The sequence below is a fragment of the Oncorhynchus masou genome, chromosome 15 (assembly GCF_036934945.1).
Source record: "Oncorhynchus masou masou isolate Uvic2021 chromosome 15, UVic_Omas_1.1, whole genome shotgun sequence".
Classification (NCBI taxonomy): Eukaryota; Metazoa; Chordata; class Actinopteri; order Salmoniformes; family Salmonidae; genus Oncorhynchus; species Oncorhynchus masou.
The window spans coordinates 52,135,295-52,157,333 of record NC_088226.1 but is presented as its reverse complement, the minus strand read 5'-3'; the positions used below and the strand labels follow the sequence as shown (position 1 = coordinate 52,157,333).

Genomic DNA, 22,039 nt, shown 5'->3' with positions numbered 1-22,039 from the left:
CCCAGTGGTCAGTGAAGGTGAGTCAGTGATGTGAGGTCCGGTCTGCCGTAGTTAGCTGTACGTGTCTCACCTTGTGGAGTTCTATAGCACAGGTCTAGTGTCACGAGCCGTTCTAGAGTGAAGCTCTCCAACCTATTCGTTCTCTGGTCTCTACTAGTATAGTTCTCTTGGTTCTTGCTGTGAGAAGGTCTCTAGAGACCACGAGTGACTGTGTCATTGTAACTGGATAGTGTCCTGATGCGATTTCAGGCTCCGTCACTGGAGGACTTCAGCCATCTGCCTCCCGAACAGAGACGCAAGAGGCTGCAGGCTCGGATCGACGAGCTCAGCAAAGAACTACAGAAAGAGGTGGACCAAAGGTAGGCCATGGGAAGACTTACTTTAACACTGATCTGTGTCTCTCTTATACTGTCCACATTTCATTAGTATTTCATTGGCATGTCAGTGTCATTTGTTAAATTCTTTGTTACTATGTATTCACATTGTGACTGCGTGTATGTTTGTGAAGAGATGCACTGAACAAGATGAAGGATGTGTATGAGAAGAACCCTCAGATGGGCGACCCACAGAGCCTCCAGCCCAAGATCTCTGAGACCATGTGCAACATGGAGAAACTACGCTCTGAGATCCACAAGAATGAGGTAAGCCTCCCCAGCCAAGAGCCCTGAAGGAAGGAATGGGTGAAGGAGAGCGGAAGAAAGGCATCACAGTACATCTGGAGAAATAGTGACTGGGCGACGGTTTCCTGTGCCGAGTTAGCCCCCTCTAGGGGATGACTATATGCACGGCTTCCCTTTGTCAACAGAACACTGAGTAGAACAGGATAGGAGTTCTTTGAGAGTCCGAGGGTTACATCCACCACACTATATTGAAAGACTGGTTGAACAATGGCATATCCAGGATAGGAATGAGTGTATCCATCATGGGGGTATTAACAGCAATATGAATGTTATGACTGTCTACCTCTTTAATGTCCTTTTCTCTCGCTCTCTTTGTCTCTCTCTTTGTCTCTGTCTCCCACACACACACAGAGCTGGCTGTCAGAGGTGGAGGGGAAGGTGAGCACCAGAGGAGATCGAAGACCCAGTGCCGACGTCAACCATCACACACCTCATGGCAGAGAGAGGTCAGAGGGCACAGAAACATGTTGTTTATGTGGTAGTAATAGATTGTAGACTAGAAGAAGTATTAATAGTAGTAACATAGTAGAGTTATTGTAGGGAAAGTAACATGTTCCCCTGGGCCATAGCGTAAATTGAACAAATCCAATCTTACAGGTTTACCAGATGTCTGTATATAAATAGAATGACACACCTTGTTCATTGTGTCTTTGAAAGCTTAACATGGGTGGAGTTGTAATAGTTTTTCTAAAGGAAAATGACTCGGAACGCTCGGTCACAGTCTGTCTGGAGCAGAATCCTACAGCTTGAGTGGCTGAGATGGCACTGACTCTCTCATCCATCTCTTCTCCCCACCCCAGCCCTGAGGGCAGTTACACAGATGACCCTAGCCAGGAACACCGCAGCCCCCCTCACCAGCCAGACCCCCGACAGGCCCACCAGCCAGACCCCCGACAGGCCCACCAGCCAGACGAGTTTGATGATGAATTTGACAACGACGACCCCCTCCCAGTCCTTGGCCACTGCAAAGCGCTCTACTCCTTTGATGGTATAGTACAGCCGAGCCAGTGGTGCGCTTTATGCATTTCACTGTCTTACTGTGTGGTGGGTTGGGCATTTCAACTCGCGATATTGACTCAAACACTGGAGCAGTTTTTAGCATTTGCATGAATGTGAATATGGCATGTTAATGATGTGATGTGGTATTCCTGTAAGGTGTTTATTTGTGCGCTAACAGAATGTCTCTGGTCTGTGTTGTGGTTCTTTCTCTGTGCGCTAACAGAATGTCTCTGGTCTGTGTTGTGCTGTTGACCCCCAGGTCAGAATGAGGGAACACTGTTGATGAAGGAGGACGACGTGCTGTACATCATCGAGGAGGACAAGGGCGACGGCTGGACGCGAGCCAGGAAGCAGAGCGGAGAGGAGGGCTATGTGCCCACGTCCTACGTGGAGATCGCCATGGAGAAGAACAGCAAAGGTGCAGTCACCTACATCTGATCTGACCACCTGCATGGACTCATATTATAAAGCCTCTTCCTCTGGGGATTGCTGGTCCAAACAGCAAGTCCTCTTTGTTCACTGTGTGAGCTCACGGACAAACAAACACTCTACAGTCCTGCTATTGTCGTGACCCTCTAGGAGCTCAGTATCAATGAATTAAGCCATGTGTGTCTGTCGGACAACATATCCATAGCCATGCTCTATGGCAAGGGGACTCATCTCCCCTTAGGCCTGATTATTTTATTTAATATTTCAAAAGTGATTTGTTGTTTTTAGTTCATGTATCTTTTTTTTGTATTTTTTGAGGTAGATGATAAAATGCTCTTCTGGTTTTAAGATCTTTCTACTTTGGATCAAAGTGATTTGGAAAATAGGAAAAGTGACTTATACAGATTTGACCCATTGTATTGTCTATATGTTATCACTCAGCTGTTGTGAGCTTGGTATGTTAAGTACTCTGCTCCACCTATTAAGACAGGAATGCAGTAATACGTCCCGGTAAGGAGTGGCCTAGATTGTGCCTATATGACTCATATTTCCCACCACCATACCACCCTTTAAGATAATTGTACACTTCTTCTCTCTTCCTTTGATTTGTATGTGTGTGTGTCACAACAATGCTGCGCTCTGGTGGCCAGGGCTATATTACACCCAGGGGCGTGGTTCTTCAGTGTGTACTACTTACTGTTCGCTATCTGTCTCTGTCCTAGGGGTGGGGGTCGGTACAGTAACTCCTCTCCTTTCTCTCTCTCTCTCTCTCCTGTTGGACTGCAGGTTCCTGAGTGGAGCAGTGGGGGCGAGGTCTTTGGTGGAGGGTACATGCTGAGTCTGGTGGTGCTAGTGGCAGACAGGGCTTGACTTGGGAGGGGAGGGGGTTGGCAGGTCACATGTTTGCATGCACACATCCATGGCCATTAACATCATTCCATAGCAGTGGAGATTCTTGATGTGGTAGCTATGCCTCTATAGGAGGGGAGTGTTCTTCTAAACTGTCTATACACAACACAGAGTAACCAATCCACTGCAGCACACCAGCAAGATCAGGGACCAGGGAGGGGGCTTATAGTTAGCGACTCACAACATATTTTATAATGAGAGATAAGCAATGAATACACTACTACTCCACTATTACGCATCTCTTAATGTTGTATTTCTGCTCTTCAGGCAACATCCAGCACTAACAGCCTGCCTTGTTGTTGCATTGTTACATTCTCATTCCGTTGTTGGGAATGTCTGCCTGACTGTGCTACTCGCCTGCAGTCACCTTACCTTAACGTGCTTCAGCATGTCTGTAATATGAACTGTCATTACGTCATACGGGAAGGAATGCAGCGTCTTGTATGTAACTCTGTGGTTGCCCCCTCCGCCCGTTGGTTCACTTCTAATCTTCCTGTCTGTCTCCTTCATTCATCCATGATTTTGGTTTCTTTTGTCTCTTCGTTTCTTTTCTTTCTGTGTTAATCGAAACATTCCCATCATGCTGTGTGTGTGTTGAGCGACACCTCTGTCGTGCTGTTGTTCAGGATCTCATGTGGCACGGCCACTCAGATCAGCGTAGGAGCAGTACTTCTCTAGAAACAGCATGCCTGCCCTTACACTACCACTTCATCCCCTCCTCCTCAACCCTGCACTAGCACCGCAGACTGGAGAAAGGCAGCATGCCAGCAGAGGGCCCTCCTCCCTCACCAGTCAGTCATCACATAGCAGCTCAGGCTAGGAAACCTGGAGGCTGAGCTGAGACAAATGACGGAGCATCCACCCGCAATTCAACAACAATACTCCAAATCTCCTTGCAGTCTCTGCCTTAATACTAACTCTGGGAGTGGGGATGGACCTGCTGATTGCTCTTCCATCACTCTCTGCCGCACACAAGGGCTCCAACCGACAGTCTACGGTGGCTTGCTGTGGTGCTCCTCTGGGCCCCACCCAGACTCCTGCCGCGTCTCTTCTCCTCGGTCTCACAGGAGCATCCTGGGGCTTTGCTGCGTGCGGTCTCCACGTGAAAGGGTGTTGCATTCCCATACCGTTCCTGTTTCAAGCGCATATTATAATTGTGAATGTGATTATGCGTACTAATGTGTGTATGCATATACGTAGTTTTAGTTACTAAATTGTATGTATTAACATCTCTTTTATTTCATGCTGAATGTGTTTTTATTGTGACTTTTTATAGGGATTTTAATCAGATGAATGACTCACTTCTTAGAATCGTGCCGTTAGCTCAAAGTAACCATGCATTGTTGTCAGAACATCCTTCTGAATAGGGACATGGTCTTCACTGATGCACTTTTGCCCTATAGCATTTGAATCGAATATCAATGAATAAATGAATGAATGAAATGGACTCTGTATGCTACCTTTTGTACAAATGTAAGGTGACCACTATGTTATTATAGGAGGTGTAGTGTTCAGAACTACCACAAAATAAAGGCATTTAATGTAGCTAGCCATGTAAATGCTTTTGATACTAACCCTCTTGATTTGAATGAATTTGAAAGTGAATTGAATTTGCATATGAGCATAATTGACATGGTGAGTGATTGGACTTTAATCAAAGAAGTTAAGTAGCTTTTATGAGACTGACACAGCGTTTTATCCATGGTAGGGTATAATATTCGCTATTAAAATCAACTTTTTCTGCGGTAAATTTGATGGTCCCACTTTGAAATGCTTATACGAGCAGTGCTTTAGTTCTTAATAAATACTTAAAGCTGTGAAAGTGACATTGTTATCATGATATGCTCATCTTACTTGAACTGTACCTCTGAACTTCCTAAAGAACCCCATGTTCGTACTTCCATTGGATGTCTTGATTAAGACCGATCTGCTTCGTTGATTAATGTGCACTAACAAAGCTCATGCAGATCAAATGGAACAGTGCATGTTATATAAATGCTGTGATTTTTAGTTTATCATGTCAATTCCATTGCCTGCATGAATGCTCTCATTTGAATCATCACTCCTCTCTTGTTGAACTGGTTAATAGGTGTGTTATCAGAAAGTGGGGGTTGGAATCCTTTCTTTCGTTTCAGTGAAATTCCCTTGAATGGCTTTCAGAGCATGAAGGTGCATGCTTGACTCAACATTTCTGGAGCTTACTGCAAATATGTATTGACCCTACAATATCATCCAATATCTAGAACATGGCATTGTAGATCTCTAAATCAGGAGAAGCTGTCATGGTGTAAGTAGTTGATTTGAATATGAAGCACCTTAACCCATTAATTTCAGCAGTGTGTGTGTGTCTGGCTATCCTTCATTAGTAGGATTTTGACACGCTTGTCTCTAATGGCCTAAAACAGTGCTGACCGTATTCTTGGCACCTTGGTGCAAGTGGCCTTCAGTGGTGGCAAAGTATGACGATAGATAATGCTGTAGGTTTTTCACTAGCAACCTTAAGCAAAAGTTATGCGATTAAAAATGTGATTTTCACTTTGGATTAAAACTGTGAGCTAAATCATATCCATTATGCTGTAATTCTGATTATTATGCAAAAAAACCTAACAATATGCTTTAAGATATCACGGCAAGGAGCAAATTGTGTTATCTACCAACCTAGCTGAGTTGGCATGGTAGCAAATTCATTTAATTGCAAAAAGTAGATATGATAATCTCACTGACTCTTATTTTAACACATTATAATAATCAACGGCAGTACTTCTATTTCTTCATGTTGTTGTGCACATCTCTTTACTTTTTCATGTTGTCAAGACACTTTGTGGGGGTAAAAAAAAATCTGTTTTTTCTCATTGTTCTAATAAAACAAACATGAACATACCAAAGAACATTTAGCATCTTATTGAAGCCTTCATTAGAGTTGTAAAATTCCCTGGTTTTCCAAAAATCCTGGTTGGACTATTCTAGATTTTTCTGCTTATTCCCTCTTCATTTACACAGGGCTGGATTCAATCTGTATCACATAAGATTCATGTTCAAATATAAAGGTCATTTCCAACTGAGACGACATTGCAGTGTTTCCTGTCGATACAGTCTCTACCTTTTAAATTGCAATCGAGCAAGAACTCTGATCTTCCACAATACTTGTGTGATATGGTTTGAATCCAGACCATTTTGTTGCATCAAAATACTTACTGTGAAATGTTCCACGGTTGTTGTTACTCAGACACCACCTGCATGTAATTTCTTCATCTATTTATTCATTTCTTGACACAATAATTCATATAAAGATGTTACAATTATACTCAACTCTATTTACAAGTCAATATTTAAGAGGGAAATATATTACAGTCTAACATTCACATGATTATGTATTATGTACACAATTCACCATTCAGGATTATCCAGATAAACTCATACCATCTGAGGAACATGGAACACAGTCGAAGATCTAGTTAATGTACATACAGTATATAGTATTGAAGATATACGGTTAAACTGCCTCTATTGTATAGCGACCAATCGTTTTCCTCCTACTTCTGTCTCGTCATTCTATGTTCTCCTTTCAAAGTCATTGTTGTACCGTTATAACAAGGGTGAACAATCACTACTTTAGTGACACATTCATACATACATTTCCATCTGACAAACACTTTCAGAAACACTTCTTGAGTCCCCTCTGTGTTCCAGTCTGTAACATACAGTAGGATGACTAAGGACCAGGGTCAAAGGGCTACCATATATGGTGTAAATGCCCCCCTCCTAACCTGGGTGACAGTCTGTTTGTGCTATTGTGCCAACTCCCTGACACCTAGTGGCTTGACAATAATGGCAACGGAGTATTTTTTTTATCTATTAAAAAATTACCTTTATTTAACTAGGCAAGACAGTTAAGAACAAATTCTTAGTTACCGGGGAACAATGGGTTTAACTGCCTTGTTCAGGGGCAGAATGACAGATTATTACCTTGTCAGCTCGGGGATTCGATCCAGCAACCTTTTGGTTCCTGGCCCAACGCTCTAACCACTAGGCTACCTGCCGACCCCAAATAGTGGGCAAGAGCACAAACAGATCTGGGACCAGGCAACCCCCCCCCACACATTATTCTTCCCTTCATATCAGCACACTCGGATCGGTGTCCTGCCAAGGATGAGTTCCAGATGGATCTGACTCACTCCAGTGGACAGGTTGGGAAAGGACAGCGGTCTCGCTCTGTAACAATCTTCCTCATCCTCTCTCTTAACCAGCCTGACTGTCCTGTTCAGAGTTCTGTGTGTTTGACCGCTGGCTCTAGCTTCCTGGACAGAGCAGTCAGGATGAGTGTGAACTTGTCGTATCTCTCCGTCTGGTTGACAGCCGCCCCTCTGCTGCCCCACAGCAGACGCAGCTGGAAGTCTGTTTTACAGATCTCCAACAGATCCTCATCAGCCTGGAAATCTGTAGCCAGAAAGAAGAACACATTATCATTGGCCTTGTAACTCATCATACCTGCCGAGACATGCAGAATGGCATTTGTTATAGTGTGAAAAACGCTAAGGGCAAATGTGAATACAGGTCATTTTGGACAAGAGTATTTGCATAGCAATTCATTTGGACAACTGTTAGATGTGTATCTAGCGGTGGGCGTGTATCTAGCGGTGGGCGTGTATCTAGCGGTGGGCGTTGGGGTGCATTTACCTTGCAGGACTCGTTCAGTGTTGGCGGTGTATGAGTCAGCATTGTGTGCCACGCTGCGAGCCTCCTCCAGGTGGCGTAGCAGGATTTCACAGCCCTGGTCGTTGCTCTCCCATAGCTCCATGCCCTCGAACGCCACCGCCGGGCGCTCCATCAGCATCAGCAGTGGCATCAGTAGAGGCACTGTGGTGCCAGTCAGGGGCATGTCCACTAAACACACACAGGGACACGGTCAGAGACTGCAGCCACTAACACAAAAAAATACAACTGAAGGCTCCAATGATGTGCATTTACCTGTTCCTTCATACAGTCCCTTGTAAAATGGCTTGAGAGACTTCTCGTATATGATGGCAGTCTGAGTGTACTTCCTCCTCAGCATGGTCCAGGTGTGGTCTAACCGTGTGATCTGTGGTCAAGCACAGTGTTAGGAAACAAACACCACACTATCTCCAGGAATCTCCGCTTACGCCTGCAGCTCTTTACACTCGTACCTGTATACATGTTGAAAAGGGCAGATTTGGACACTGATAGATGCCTAAATTGGAACGCAGTGGCTGTACAGTAACGCCAGTGAAACCTCTCACTCAAACCTCTTGTCATTTTTTGTCTGTTGCACCTACCGCACATTTTCTAGGAATATTCTTATGTTACTGAATTTATCCAGAGTATTTTCAGATTTCGTGATCAACAAATACAGCGAAAAGGTACAGTAAATGTAAAATGCACATAAAATCAACAGTGTGATGTTATGATTCAGTCTTGTCAGGTGAACTGTAACCTGTTCCCTTTCAATTGCTACCATGGTTATGCATATGCTTTCCATATTTCAACTCCCACGAGGGTGAAGGGTTAAAGACAACTCAGACCATGTGGTGGACCGTGTCTTATGTGTCCAGTTCTATTGAGTGGGGTACCTGAGGCATGTCCAGTGCTTTCATGATGGAGGAGAAGGCGTACAGGTCCCCCATGGAGTCCTTCAGTTCTAGAGCCACCATGATGATACGGTTCAGTGTGGCGCTCCGCTCCTCCAGACTTCCTGTGCAGCCCAGGATGTCCACGGCAACCCCGATGGCCATGGTGTGGTGCCTGGGTTACACGACAGAAAGTTCAGTCATAAGTCCCCTGAACCTTTTGCGTCTACATGAGGAGTCCCTAGTACCCGAGGAGGAGTGTCAGGTGGATTTGGGGGTGTGTGTTTACCTTTCCATCAAGTCTTGCCGCAGCTGCCTGCCGTGGGGTAAGGTCACCAGCTCCAGACCAGAGGACACACCCATTTGACCTTTCGCCTCCTCAGAGATGCCATGTACCCTAGCAACCTGTCAGGTACACCATTTTTGTTGTTGCATTAATGTGGTTTTAGAAGTGTTTTTAGTATGGTCATGCTTGGGGAAATCGTTGATCATTAGCTCCTTCTGACTGAATTAAACAAGACACCTCAAAGCCACCTCAAATCTACATAACTGTACTCTAGCTGTCTTTAACAACGCTGGGAACATGTTTCCCTCAGACTCGACACCCAGTCATGGATTTGGCTGCAGATCATTTTTGGTGCGTCTTACTAAAGTTAAATTCACTGGTTTGGTTTTGCACTTTATGTGGTGTACCAGACAGACATAAGACACCTGACTGTAAAAGGCCAAATACCAACGAGAGGAAATGAATGGATGTTTTTAGCCCCTAAGTTAGATGTTGCTGAATGAGGCCTGATCCAAACTCATCACACTGTCCTGCAAATTTACACTGAGTGCACAAAACATTAAGAACACCTGCTCTTTGCATGAAACCAAATGAAAGCTATGATCCCTTATTTATACGTCACTTAAATCCACTTCAATCAGTGTAGATGAGACAGGTTAAAGTAGGATTTTTAATCCTCGAGACCAGTGAAACATGGATTGAGGATGTGTGCCATTCAGAAGGTGAATAGGAAAGACAAAATATTTAAGTGCCTTTGAATGAGGTATCGTATGGTGGTAGGTTCCAGGCGCACCGGTTTGTGTCAAGAACTGCAAAACTGCTGGGTTTTCACACTCAACACTTTCCCATGTGTATCAAGAATTGTCCACCACCCAAAGGACATCCAGCCAACTTGACACAACTGTGGGAAGCATTGGAGTCAACATGGGCCAGCATCCGTGTGGAACGCTTTCGACACCTTGTAGAGTCCAGGCCCCGATGAATTGAGGCAAAAAGGGGTGTGGTGTAACTCAATATTAGGAAGGTGTTCCTAATGGTTAGAATTCTCAGTGTATATAATCAATTCATGATGTACACTGAAATTTGAGTTATGATCTCTGTTTGGGATTCAGCCCAGAGTGTTCAGACATCTGGTAGGACTAGTGGTGTGGTGAACATAATGTGGATACGGTGTGTAGTGGGACAGTACAATGCAGTACCTGGCAGTCTGCCATGAGGATGTGTTTGGCGATGATGTGATGGTCTTTATGGACCAGCAGCTCTTTGGCTCTCTTCAGTACACTCATCTCGAGGGGTTTGTTCTCTGCAGGCAGCAGCCTCGACTCAAACTCCCCCGGCCGGAACGCAGACGCAGTCTCCAACACCGGCCGCCGGAAGCTTCTCTCCTTCTCCTCCACAGTCTCCTCTATCTCTTCCATCCCTCCTTTTCCACCTCCTTCCACCTCCTCTTTGTTGCCATTCTCCAGGGCTTCGATGGCGTGGTGGTAGGAGCTGCGGTCTAATCTGCTCCTCTGGCTCTCCTCCGTCCTCAGCCTCTCTACGTAGCTGTTGTTGTTGGGTTGGGGCCCTGGGGCTGGGGCCTGGAGCCTGTCCAACTCTGCTGGGCTGCAGGGGCTGAATTCACAGTAATTCACTTCTGGGCTGGGGGGCTGCGGAGGCTGGAGAGCCTGGATCACATGCTGCTTCTTGGGTTTCAGTGGGGGTACAGGGGGACCTGGGGCTGGGGCAGCCAGGGGCTGCAGACGTGGGGAGTGGGGCATCCTGATGGAGGGCACCTTGCTGGGCTTAGGGGGTGGCTTGGGGCAGAGCTGGCTGTCTGAGCCCCGTATGGCCTCCCCAGCCTGGGTCTCAAAGTCCATCCTCCTTGGCACGGTGGGGCTGAGTGCCGGCTCACTACCCGTCCTGAATACTGGAGACTTGGGACTTGGCTGGTGCTCCATGAGCTGGGGCTGGGGCCTGGAGCCTGGGGAGAGGGTGAGCGAGTAAACATCATTATTTAAACCTGCACACTGCAGCCTAGCAACACCACCATGCTGTGTTCTGTAGCTACTGACTGGGAGTCCTACAGTCTATTTGAAGTCTGACTGCATAGAAAGCTTAATTACATTGTCAGTCACAGAATGGAATGCAGCTTTTTGAATCTCTCTGATCTCTCGTCTCTTTTATTCCCAAGACTCAGACTTCAAGCGCATCTATCGATTCCCATTTCAACTTTTATCTGTAATCCTTTCAGAAATACATTTATCTTCATCTCCAGCTCATGTCACACTTTCCACTTCTGAGTTGAAAGTGTACAAAGCAACGTTTTGAAGAAGAAAATGTTTACATTTGCCTTTGAAATATTCCCACCCCTGTGCAAAGAGTGCATGTTCACAGAAACATGGCTTTTGCAGGCTCGTCGGAGCTGTACATCCTCTGACTGCAGCATAATGAGTAAGAGAGAGGGGATGGTACATACCTAGCGGGAGGAAGCTCTCTGACTGCAGCATAATGAGTAAGAGAGAGGGGATGGTACATACCTAGCGGGAGGAAGCTCTCTGACTGCAGCATAATGAGTAAGAGAGAGGGGATGGTACATACCTAGCGGGAGGAAGCTCTCTGACTGCAGCATAATGAGTAAGAGAGAGGGGATGGTACATACCTAGCGGGAGGAAGCTCTCTGACTGCAGCATAATGAGTAAGAGAGAGGGGATGGTACATACCTAGCGGGAGGAAGCTCTCTGACTGCAGCATAATGAGTAAGAGAGAGGGGATGGTACATACCTAGCGGGAGGAAGCTCTCTGACTGCAGCATAATGAGTAAGAGAGAGGGGATGGTACATACCTAGCGGGAGGAAGCTCTCTGACTGCAGCATAATGAGTAAGAGAGAGGGGATGGTACATACCTAGCGGGAGGAAGCTCTCTGACTGCAGCATAATGAGTAAGAGAGAGGGGATGGTACATACCTAGCGGGAGGAAGCTCTCTGACTGCAGCATAATGAGTAAGAGAGAGGGGATGGTACATACCTAGCGGGAGGAAGCTCTCTGACTGCAGCATAATGAGTAAGAGAGAGGGGATGGTACATACCTAGCGGGAGGAAGCTCTCTGACTGCAGCATAATGAGTAAGAGAGAGGGGATGGTACATACCTAGCGGGAGGAAGCTCTCTGACTGCAGCATAATGAGTAAGAGAGAGGGGATGGTACATACCTAGCGGGAGGAAGCTCTCTGACTGCAGCATAATGAGTAAGAGAGAGGGGATGGTACATACCTAGCGGGAGGAAGCTCTCTGACTGCAGCATAATGAGTAAGAGAGAGGGGATGGTACATACCTAGCGGGAGGAAGCTCTCTGACTGGTGGCTTTTGAGGGGCCGTCGTCTCTCCTGAACGTGGTTCAGACACGCCGGCTGGCTTCCACACTTGTCTTTGTTCCTGATAGACAGAGAGTGAGGAAGAGAAGGAGAAAAGGAGTGTTCAGTTGGACTGATCCCTCTAGCTACCAACTGAGACATGGCTACTGGGCACACCACACCACTAACCCCTAGAGAAACCTGATACATTGTGTGCACTGTTTGTTATGTAAAATGGTACAGTGTAATTTGATGGGGTATTTTTTTATCCTCGTTTGCCTTGGTATTGTGCTCAGAGGTTGGTATTCTCCATCCTGGCTAAACACCACTCCTTATTTTACCTCAGGAATGGTTTATTGTAGACGTGTACTTATCTCTGTGACTCCCACATTAGTCTTACAAATTTGGAGTGCACGTTTTTGCATGTTAGGCTATACATGAAATTATATGGAGCCAATTCCATTTGGACAAACCCCCTACAAAATTATATTTTATAGCTACTTATAAGTTGCCGGCATATAAATGTATGGCATGATGTACCGTGTCTATATAAACTCCTGGCTGCAGAGGAAAATAAAGCGCACTTTATTGCTGTATTGGATCTAAATGGATCTTGCGCCTGCAAGCAAGCATCTCCATTGTAGCCTACGGCTCACAGACAATTTCCAACCACATACACTATGTACAGGCCTGAGCCTCCTCAGATAGTCTACTAACCTAAGCAGGTTCCCCCGTCCGAGGCTGTGGTCCTGGGTGTGTCCGTTCATGATGTTGAGGCTCAGGCGTTTAGATGTCTGGCTCTTCCTCTCGGGCAGGGTCAGGCCAGCCTCCACACGGACACAGGCCACGCCATACTTCTCCTCTAGGCAGCGCAGGGGCAAGGCCCTATTGATGGGCTGGAAGATGATGGCCCCCACTGCCTGCGTCACTGGCTTCCTGTTGCCAACATAGTAACGCACCAGGGCAGGCACGCTGTCGAAGCCCTCCTTCTCGAACAGGTACTGCACCCGGGAGTAAGCCTCGTTCATGGCCACCACCTTCTTGTTGATCTTGAAGTGTTGCGGGCTGTTCTTCCACTGGCAGGTCAGGACGTAGTTCCCAGGGCTGGACAGAGAGTCCCGGATCAGGAAGTCCCCATCTCTCTGGATCAGGTTCTCTGCCACCTGGACACCAGAGGACACATGTTGAGCACACATACACACAGACATGTAGCTCACACACTTGGTTGTATTTTCAATATCACACAGAACTGTGTCTAGCGTGTTTTCAGTTTGTCACACTTGTCTCACTGGATTTGTGGCGACAGGCGCTCTACTCCCTCACTGAATGGCCTTCTCAGTAACATGCTTGGCTAACTGAATGTTTTCACTAGCTAGCACTACTGTTACTGTACAGTAACATCATGATACCTCCCAAAATGCTCTCTGAGTGCAGGCCACACAGCCAAACTGTAGGGTGAAATGACCAAAAGCCCCAGTGTTGCGTAGAAACTCAGTCATGTCACACAGTGGTCTACACATTCCACTTCACTCATGTCCTGCTTCCAAACATTTAATTACCTTTTTAATTAAGATAGTATTTAACTTAGTAATCATGTTTTGGAGTCGGAAGTTGGAGGGTTTCTAATTAAAAGTTTAAAAGCCCTCTTTTCACAATCTGGCTGCAGTAGCACCAGGAAGGAGCTTATTAAATCTTACTAGAATCACTAGGCAGCATGAATGCTGTTTATAGAGACGTGGTCCCTGGCAGATCAGTGGACGGCTATAATAGAAGATGTTAATAAATAGCATCATGTCATTTTATTTCACCCATGTGTTGTTACCATCCAATTAAGACCTGTCGCTCTGTGTGTGTGTGCTGAGGCTGGGGTTCATGGACCGAGCTCTGTGTGCTGAGGCTGGGGTTCATGGACCGAGCTCTGTGTGCTGAGGCTGGGGTTCATGGACTGAGCTCTGTGTGCTGAGGCTGGGGTTCTTGGACTGAGCTCTGTGTGCTGAGGCTGGGGTTCATGGACTGAGCTCTGTGTGTGTGTGCTGAGGCTGGGGTTCTTGGACCGAGCTCTGTGGCCTGAGCTTTCACTACTAAGTGTGTGTCAGTGCCGCTCTGTTCACACTGACAAGTTCTCAGTGACAAGCTCTTAGTGAGATACTGATGAAAGCACAAGGTTGAAATGAAGCCCATTTCAATGAACCATTCAGCCACAGTATGTCAAACTGACAGTGAGTCTGCCCTTTTGTCCCTGAGCCTCACACAGCCTAATGGACGTAATACAGCCAGTGCTGTAGAACAGACCTGTCAAGATAAATACTTATTTCCGTTGTTGACTTGTTCTTATTTGTCTGATTCTGATCTGGCTCAACCAGTTTCAGACAAGTTGTTGCCTGAGAGTGAATCATAGGAAAAACACAGTCTCTGATTTTACTACTCTGTGTACAAGCACTTATTTGAGCTGAGCTCTGGGTGTTGAGGTGGGTCATCATCACTAACACTCCTCAGACTTTACATCCCTGTGTTCAAAACAAGGCTCAGCCCCTAGAGCCCTTAAACTCAACTCTGTACCTCTGTACCTGTTTTTTTCTTCTGCTGTTCCTCTCTAATCAGGGGCTGATTTAGACCTGGTACACCATGTGGGTGCAATTAATGATCAGGTAGAACAGAAAACCAACAGGCTCCTGACCTCCTAGGGTAATAGTTGAACACTGCTGCGCTAGTTGTCAGAGGGCAGGGATCTGTCACACTGTCACAGCCCCCTCCTAAGTCCAGACTCTCAGCCAAGTAGCTTTTACTCTTCAGTCCACATGAAGGACACACAGATCCCCTCTAGAAACCTCTAGTCACAGGGAGTTTTCACATATTTATAACAAGAGCTGCCTGCCAAAGTGTCTGAGCTCCCTGACTCCATTCACATAATACTCCAGTGTGACCAAACAAAGCATTGTGTTGGATGTCATTACAGAGATTTTTGGTTGAGCTTGGAAACGTGTCTGTCTGGCCAGCTGTCCTGCTCTGCGTGGGTATGCAAGGTTTTGCATGGTTGCCATGTTTTCAGAGCGCCAGTGCTGTGATTCCTCCACAGGGTGGGAGTGACAGGCCCCTGAATGAAATCAGTGTGCAACTGGACACCCGGCCGTAACTGTTGGCAACAGAGGAACCCCTCCCCTCTGCATGCTTTCATTGGGCTGGTCGTGTTTCACAGTAAGCCTCTCTTAGCTCCATCTCTTTATTTAAATATCCTCTTTCACAAAGAGCCAGCATGTGCCGCCGGCCACACAAAAAAATACTTTATCAAGAATCCTTTGACTCAAGCTAAATCATTGGACTCTATAACAGGCATGGCAAACAGGCAGCTGAGTTGTCCCTCCAGAGAAAGAGAGAGAGTGTGTTTTTTGTGTGTGTTTTTTTTTACCTGTCTGGGGATAGCACCATGGTACCAGGCGTGACTGCGTGGTTCCTCACTGCCCAGCTTCAGCTCGTCTTCCAGCTCCTTGCGTAGTTTCTCCGGTGGGCCCTCCATGATGTACTTGTCCCTGGAGAACTGCACATAGACAGGAAGAACAGGCTCTTTCAGTACTGGTATCCTCACAGACATGGTTGCTGTACTGAGGGTGCACACTGTGTGCACTGCACTGGCTGTCTGCATCTATCTGTCGATCTGTCTATGTACTGGTAAACCTTTGTAATATAACTCTCCCTCTACTGTTTCTAGCTACCTCTCACACACACTTTATTTTTCTCTCTCCCTCTCCCTCTCCGTCTTTTTTTCTGTGTAAGCATGTGTCATACAGAGCTCTCCTCCCCTCTTTGTTTCCTGGGCTGTAACTTCCCAGAGATACACTATGCCGAAGACTCCAATTGGCCGAGGGATCTACCTGCCTCTGCTTTGACTGCTGTGTCATATCCTGGCCTTGTTGCCATGCCCCTCTGCCCAGTTCTGCCCCAGCAAGAGGCCTCCGGGTGGAGCAACAACACACTCACCTGAATACTGTGACACACACACTCATACACACACAGTCCACTATGCCAGGCTGCTGTGATTCACACTAGGATATAGCAAAAGGAGGACATGGGATGACCTCATCTATCATAGCAGGTTCCTGCCAGGAAATACCTCTCAGGTTGATAATACAGAGACTCGTCTCAGTCCTGCTTTGAGGAAATCCTCTTTCACAATCAATAGACTTCCCCTCCACACTGTCTTCCTGCTTTGGCTTATATTTTCTAAACGCATTATAAAGGGTTGGTCTGTTGCACAACTTGTCTGTCTGCCCGTAATATATGTCATACTGAGTTAGACGTAATACTTCTGGAGACATAATGACATTTCACTCCAGTGGCGCCACTTGTGGGGTTGAACCGAGCATCAGTTTTCCACTTTTTTAACTAGAGGTCCGTTAGACCCAGAACAACAACAATGTTTTAAAACTCTGCTACTTTTTAAACCAACCCCCTGGAGATGGCAGGCAGAATTAGACTGGGGGAAAGTACTGTCGCCATTGTGTTCTTCTGGGATGTTGGCACCCCATCTGCATCTTTCCAAAACACAATTTGAGCATTACAAGGGGCTGCCAAGACCTGGATCATAAAGAAATGTTGTGGGGGGAGGGAGTTGACTGGCAATTCAGCGTCAGCCCTAAGGGTGAGCAATGACCTGAAGGATTATTGTGTTCCATCAACTCAATGCCTTCCTGCAGTAACCAATATTATACTTGGTTTTCTAATGCATTAACCGTACTTACCTAGTGCTGTCTTTGTCCCTGCACATTAAAACAATGGTATTTATGGCGGATATTGACATCACCAACAATAGCCTTGAGTACAGAAACTCTCCATAAAGCTCTGTATTTCCCTTTAAAGGAATGGGACAGGACAGGAACACACCCATTTGTCCCCAACTAAAATAGCATGAGTCCTTCTTGACATTGGCTAACTGTTCGGAATGTTCAGAATGCACAGTGTTTGGCTTCACTGACCACTTACAGAAGCAGAAACTGTATTGTGCTGCTCCTAACAGACAATTTGCTACTACTGTTTAACCTAGGGCTAAATCTGTTAGGCTGCGCTCACCCTTGTCCCCAGAGAGAACATTTGAAGGACTGTAAATTTCAGTTTTTTATGTTGTGGTCGACTGAATTACATGCCAACTAAAACTGAATTAAGGCTCCAGGAAATGGTTTTATATTGTCAGAAGGCGGGTGGAAGGGGTAAGCATGGGAAACTCTAGCATGAGTTCATATGGCGCTATTTGTTTTACCAGAGAGCTAATTTAGCTACGGGTTGCTGCTTTATATATCTGTATACATCTTATTAGACCTGTTGGGGAGACAGTGGGCCTGCTGCTCATCAGATTCAAATAGGTTTTATGTGTTTCAAAGGCAAGTCTCAGACTTAATTATGAGAGAGAGAGAGACTTCCTCAAGTGAGGATACAGATGACTGAGACTGAACCTGTACAACATGAGAAAACATCCCAAATCCCTCCCCCCTTACAGACATACATGCTGAACTTAGAGTGGTGGGCAATGTATGTGAAGCACACAAGATCTGTCTGTGTCATGACAGAAGTAGTTAATATTCTTCCTACACTGCATCTGTTGAGCTGGCAGGCCTTCACTCTGCTTTACTGTGGATACGCACAAACACACAAAAACACGCATGAGTGTGCCTGCACACACACAAACACCCTGGGGGAGAAGGGGCTGGCCACAGCCTGTCAGCCAGGTGTGATGCCCGCACGGCTTAACACTCCCCTAGAAACGGCCCACTACCCTGGGGCAGCTGAGGAGAGAGTGCCTGCATCTCACAAACACTGCCGGACAGAGCATGAGATCCTAGATACTATTGGTGGCCTGTGTCCTCGACAGCTACAAGTCTAGAAGTCACAGCTAATGGTAAGATTATGGTAAGATTATTCCGAATGGTCAGAGACAAGATTTTGGTCCATATGGTAACACAGTCCTGATGGATGTTATATACTGTAACTCCAGTCTTGAGTATGGTACCTATCCCATACCAGGCCCTTTGATGGTCTGAGAGAGTGTTACATGGAGAAAAATCTGCTCTAGGGGGCTGAAAATCATTCTGTTCTGATCACTTGTGTGTACTCAATGAGAGATGATCAATTATAAACGGCTAAAGGGCTGTTCTTATGCACGACACAACACGGAGGTATATTGGCCAAATACCACAAACCCCCGAGGTGCCTTATTGCCATTATAAACTGGTTACCAACATTATTAGAGCAGTAAAAATAAATGTTTTGTCATACCCAAGGTATACGGTCTGATAAACCATGGCTGTCAGCCAATCAGCATTCAGAGCTCAACCCACTCAGTTTATAATGGCACATATACCACAGCCGCTTGGGCCTTATTGCTTAACTATAACGTACTTGTATAATATGAATGCCCGTGTGTCAATCAAATCAATAAATTCTTGGATATGCCCTGCTGTGCATCACAGCTGGGGGACCTCCCTGTATGGCTCTGTCAGAGCAGGTTCAGAGTATTGCCATCCAGTGAGAATAGAGAATATTATAGGATAAGCATATAGTTCAGTGTAGTGTTTCACTGTCCTGAAATATCAACCAAAGTCATATTTATGGCTCTGGCATTAGCCTCTGTCACAGGCTTTCAGGCATCATGCTATTTCCATGGATACGCTGACAGGGTGAAACCGTTTCACCGTTGCAGAAGGGTATGTGTGGTATGTGTCAGAGCTGTACCGTGTCGTTGCATGACTCTGGTGTGTGCCCCCAGGGGTCCTTCATTGAACTGAGTTATGACGAGTGAAATAAAAGCAGGTTGGCATTTATTGTCATGAATCTTGCCCTGGAGGCATCTCTGCAGAATGGTCACTAGCTGGCACAGCCACAAAGCCATACAATCTAATTTTGACCCTAACCACACTTCTAACTCAAAAACCTGACCCAAAAGCAAATTTGAGTTTTCATGATTTTTTTTAACGATAAATCCAATTTTGACTTTGCAGCTGGCCCACCTGGCTGAAATTGTTAAATTCTGCCTCCAGGGCAAGATTCATTACAATAAACGTCAACCTGCAATACAAAATGCACCCCTGGCTAGGTCTGAATAGTGTACAATGCAATATTACATACAATACCACAGAAAAGTAAGCAAACATAGCATGACCACTATTGTATGTCAATGATGTAATGTAAATATCACTATCTCCTCTGAGTGTATATATACATGTCAGCCATAGAGGCTTAAAATCGCAGGCCTGGGCAGACGAGCACAGACTGAAATCACCACTGATGGCACTGGCATTGTACTGAAGGATGGGCGGCCACACCGTGGCAGGGTAGGCAGGCTTCTCTCTCTATGCTGTCAACAGCCTTTAGAGGCCTCCAGGCCCAGCCAGCACCGCTCAACCTTCAAATGACCAGGCGCTCCATATTCACACAGCAGCCTAAGAAAAGCATCTATCAAGGAGCTGTTTGTGTTTACTTCAGTCTTTACTTGTTTCAATTCATTACATAATACTACCGAAGACCTTCAACCTCCATCCAAACTCACAGAGTTCCTCCTCTCCCTCTCCTTGACACTTAGCCCTGTTGATTTAAGGGTGTTTTATAGCGGTATGGGGATCTTGACGCCAACTGAAGTAGATTTTCTTGGCATTTCCTGGCTTTTCAACAGCACTGAGGCACCACTTTACGATGCTGGGGAATTACAGCATGCCCTGGTCCACTTAGCTGGAGGCAATCAACTCTTAACCTGAGTTTTAAAATAGCTCCGGTATAATTACTTCTGAGGAGCCTGATGATACAATGGCCATAGTTAATCCTTCAGGGTAACTACATGCATTCAATCAACTAAATGTCATTTGCTTTTAATAAACTGCTCATTTATATTGTTCAGCGCTGCACACATTATGCCGGCATGTTCACACATTTGTTTGACTGATCATGTGGTTGCTTTTTAAAGGCCTTCCCTTTACTGTCCATGTCATCACCTTGGAAAGCACCCATCCATATTAGGCTGACTCTCAATCATGAGTGTGTCAAGTGCATATCTCTGGCTGGGCTCAGTCACATTACCCTGACTACCATTCCCTAAAACAGTTAAGTGGTGTCACCTTCATCTTCACCCAGATTACTAGCTAAATAGCACAACCCCCAGAATGATACAGAGGCAAACACAGCAGGACAGTGACAGAAGTTTCATCCTTCTGAGGGCTGTGAGTTACTGGAAATGCTTGAGGTTCATTGTTTGATTTATTGACTTGAGGAAATAGTGATGAGTTTAGTGGGTTCTCCTCAGAGAGCTGGCCCCTTCACCCCCTGCTCCAGATGATGGCTTCTGTAGCGGTTTGTTATTAGTAATCTCTCTGGGTTTTAACCGGGATCTAGCTTACTAGGGACCTCTGGCCCTTGTCTTTGACAAGATGATTGTGAACAGCCAGGACCTTGCCCCATATTCATCTCATGAGTGTCATTGATTTCTCAGAATATAATATTATTTATATATATATATATATTTATATATATTTATATATATATATATATATATATATACTGTACATACACTACATGACCAAAAGTATGTGGACACCTGCTCGTCAAATGTGGAGTTGGTCCCCCCTTTGCTGCTGTAACAGTCTCCACACTTCTCAGATGTCCATTCAGAAACAAGAGCGTTAGTGAGGTTTGGCGATTAGACCTGGCTCGCAATCAGTCTTTAAATTCATCCCAAAGGAGTTTGAAGGGGTTGAGGTCAGGGCTCGTCCATTGGAATGCCAGATGGGGAAACGAAATCAACTAATTTGAAGGGGTATGTCCACATACTTTTGTATATATAGTGTATTTTATATACTGATATAAATACCCCTTCAAATTTCAGCCACGTCCTTTGCCGACAGGTCCATAAAAATCAAACACACAGAAAATGCAATCTCCATAGACAAACATTGGCAGTTGAATGGCCTTACTGAAGGGCTCAGCGCAACTCAATATTAGGAAGATGTTCATAATGTTTTGTACACACAGAGATGGCAACACAGGGCTCAGTGTACCCTAGGGTCAGGCTGCTATTAAAGGGAAACTTCACAAAGCAACAGCAACACCCCAACATGGCGCATTTCAATGTTTTGTAGTATAAAAGGACAGAGGAAGATTAGTGTTTCCAATGACATCAGTATGTATCATGTCATTTTTAACCAATTGTGAGTAGGCATTGCCTACTAATTGGTTTATGTCATTGGAAACACTTATCTTCCTCTATATAGACAAGTCAGTTAATGAACAAATTCTGTTACAATGACGGCCTACCCCAGCCAAACCCGAACCCGGACGACGCTGGGCCAATTGTGCCCTGCCCAATGGGACTCTCAATTACGGCCGGTTGTGATACAGCCTGAAATCGAACTCGTAGTGACAGCTGTGCCACTCGGGAGCCCATAGACAACGATGAATATGAAGTAGAAAATGTTTAAATGTCCCTTTTAAGCTGACGGCCCATTCATTCAGTCAGTCTTTAGTCCCTCTAGTTAACATAACCATCATAAGCCGCTTGGAGATAATGACCGCTTGGAAATAACAATTTCTTATTCCTAATCCCGGTCCTTACACTGCTAACCCTGTAGTATACATCAGTAAACATCAGTGTTTCCCATCTCCAGTGCTCAAGTACCCCCAACACTACGCATTTTTATTGAAGCCCTGGACAAGCACACCTGATTCAACTTGTCAACTAATCATCAAGCCCTCAATTAATTAAATTCTGTATGTTTGCCCAGGGCTCCAACAAACATGTGTGCTGTTGGAGGCACTGGAGTTTGGAAACACTGGCCTAAATGGTTGA

The 22,039-nt window shown here is 45.6% G+C and overlaps 2 protein-coding genes across 7 annotated transcripts in view; one reads left to right on the top strand and one right to left on the bottom strand.

The window, feature by feature from the left end:
• Positions 1–5,899, top strand: part of LOC135556425 (formin-binding protein 1-like) — a 79,227-nt gene extending 73,328 nt beyond the window's left edge. Inside the window, exons 11-16 of one of the 3 annotated variants that reach the window (XM_064989630.1) lie at positions 6–17; positions 250–359; positions 509–641; positions 1,032–1,126; positions 1,481–1,668; positions 1,939–5,899. In XM_064989630.1, coding sequence (XP_064845702.1) covers positions 6–17; positions 250–359; positions 509–641; positions 1,032–1,126; positions 1,481–1,668; positions 1,939–2,117 — 717 coding nt within the window. In that variant the 3' untranslated portion in view covers positions 2,118–5,899. The remainder of the gene's footprint in view (positions 1–5; positions 18–249; positions 360–508; positions 642–1,031; positions 1,127–1,480; positions 1,669–1,938) is intronic. The other 2 variants (XM_064989629.1, XM_064989628.1) reach the window with 2 other exon arrangements.
• Positions 5,900–6,257: 358 nt separating this feature from the next.
• The window catches only part of LOC135556424 (breast cancer anti-estrogen resistance protein 3-like), a 53,862-nt gene continuing 38,080 nt past the window's right edge, over positions 6,258–22,039 (bottom strand). For 3 of the 4 annotated variants that reach the window (XM_064989624.1, XM_064989626.1, XM_064989625.1), the window contains 9 exons: positions 15,626–15,754; positions 12,937–13,382; positions 12,201–12,301; positions 10,088–10,851; positions 8,892–9,007; positions 8,606–8,777; positions 7,986–8,097; positions 7,695–7,901; positions 6,258–7,454 (listed from right to left, as the gene is read on the bottom strand). In XM_064989624.1, the coding sequence (XP_064845696.1) occupies positions 7,279–7,454; positions 7,695–7,901; positions 7,986–8,097; positions 8,606–8,777; positions 8,892–9,007; positions 10,088–10,851; positions 12,201–12,301; positions 12,937–13,382; positions 15,626–15,754 (2,223 nt within the window). In that variant the 3' untranslated portion in view covers positions 6,258–7,278. Of the gene's footprint in view, positions 7,455–7,694; positions 7,902–7,985; positions 8,098–8,605; positions 8,778–8,891; positions 9,008–10,087; positions 10,852–12,200; positions 12,302–12,936; positions 13,383–15,625; positions 15,755–16,327; positions 16,349–22,039 lie in introns of those variants that run through there. The other variant, XM_064989627.1, reaches the window with a different exon arrangement.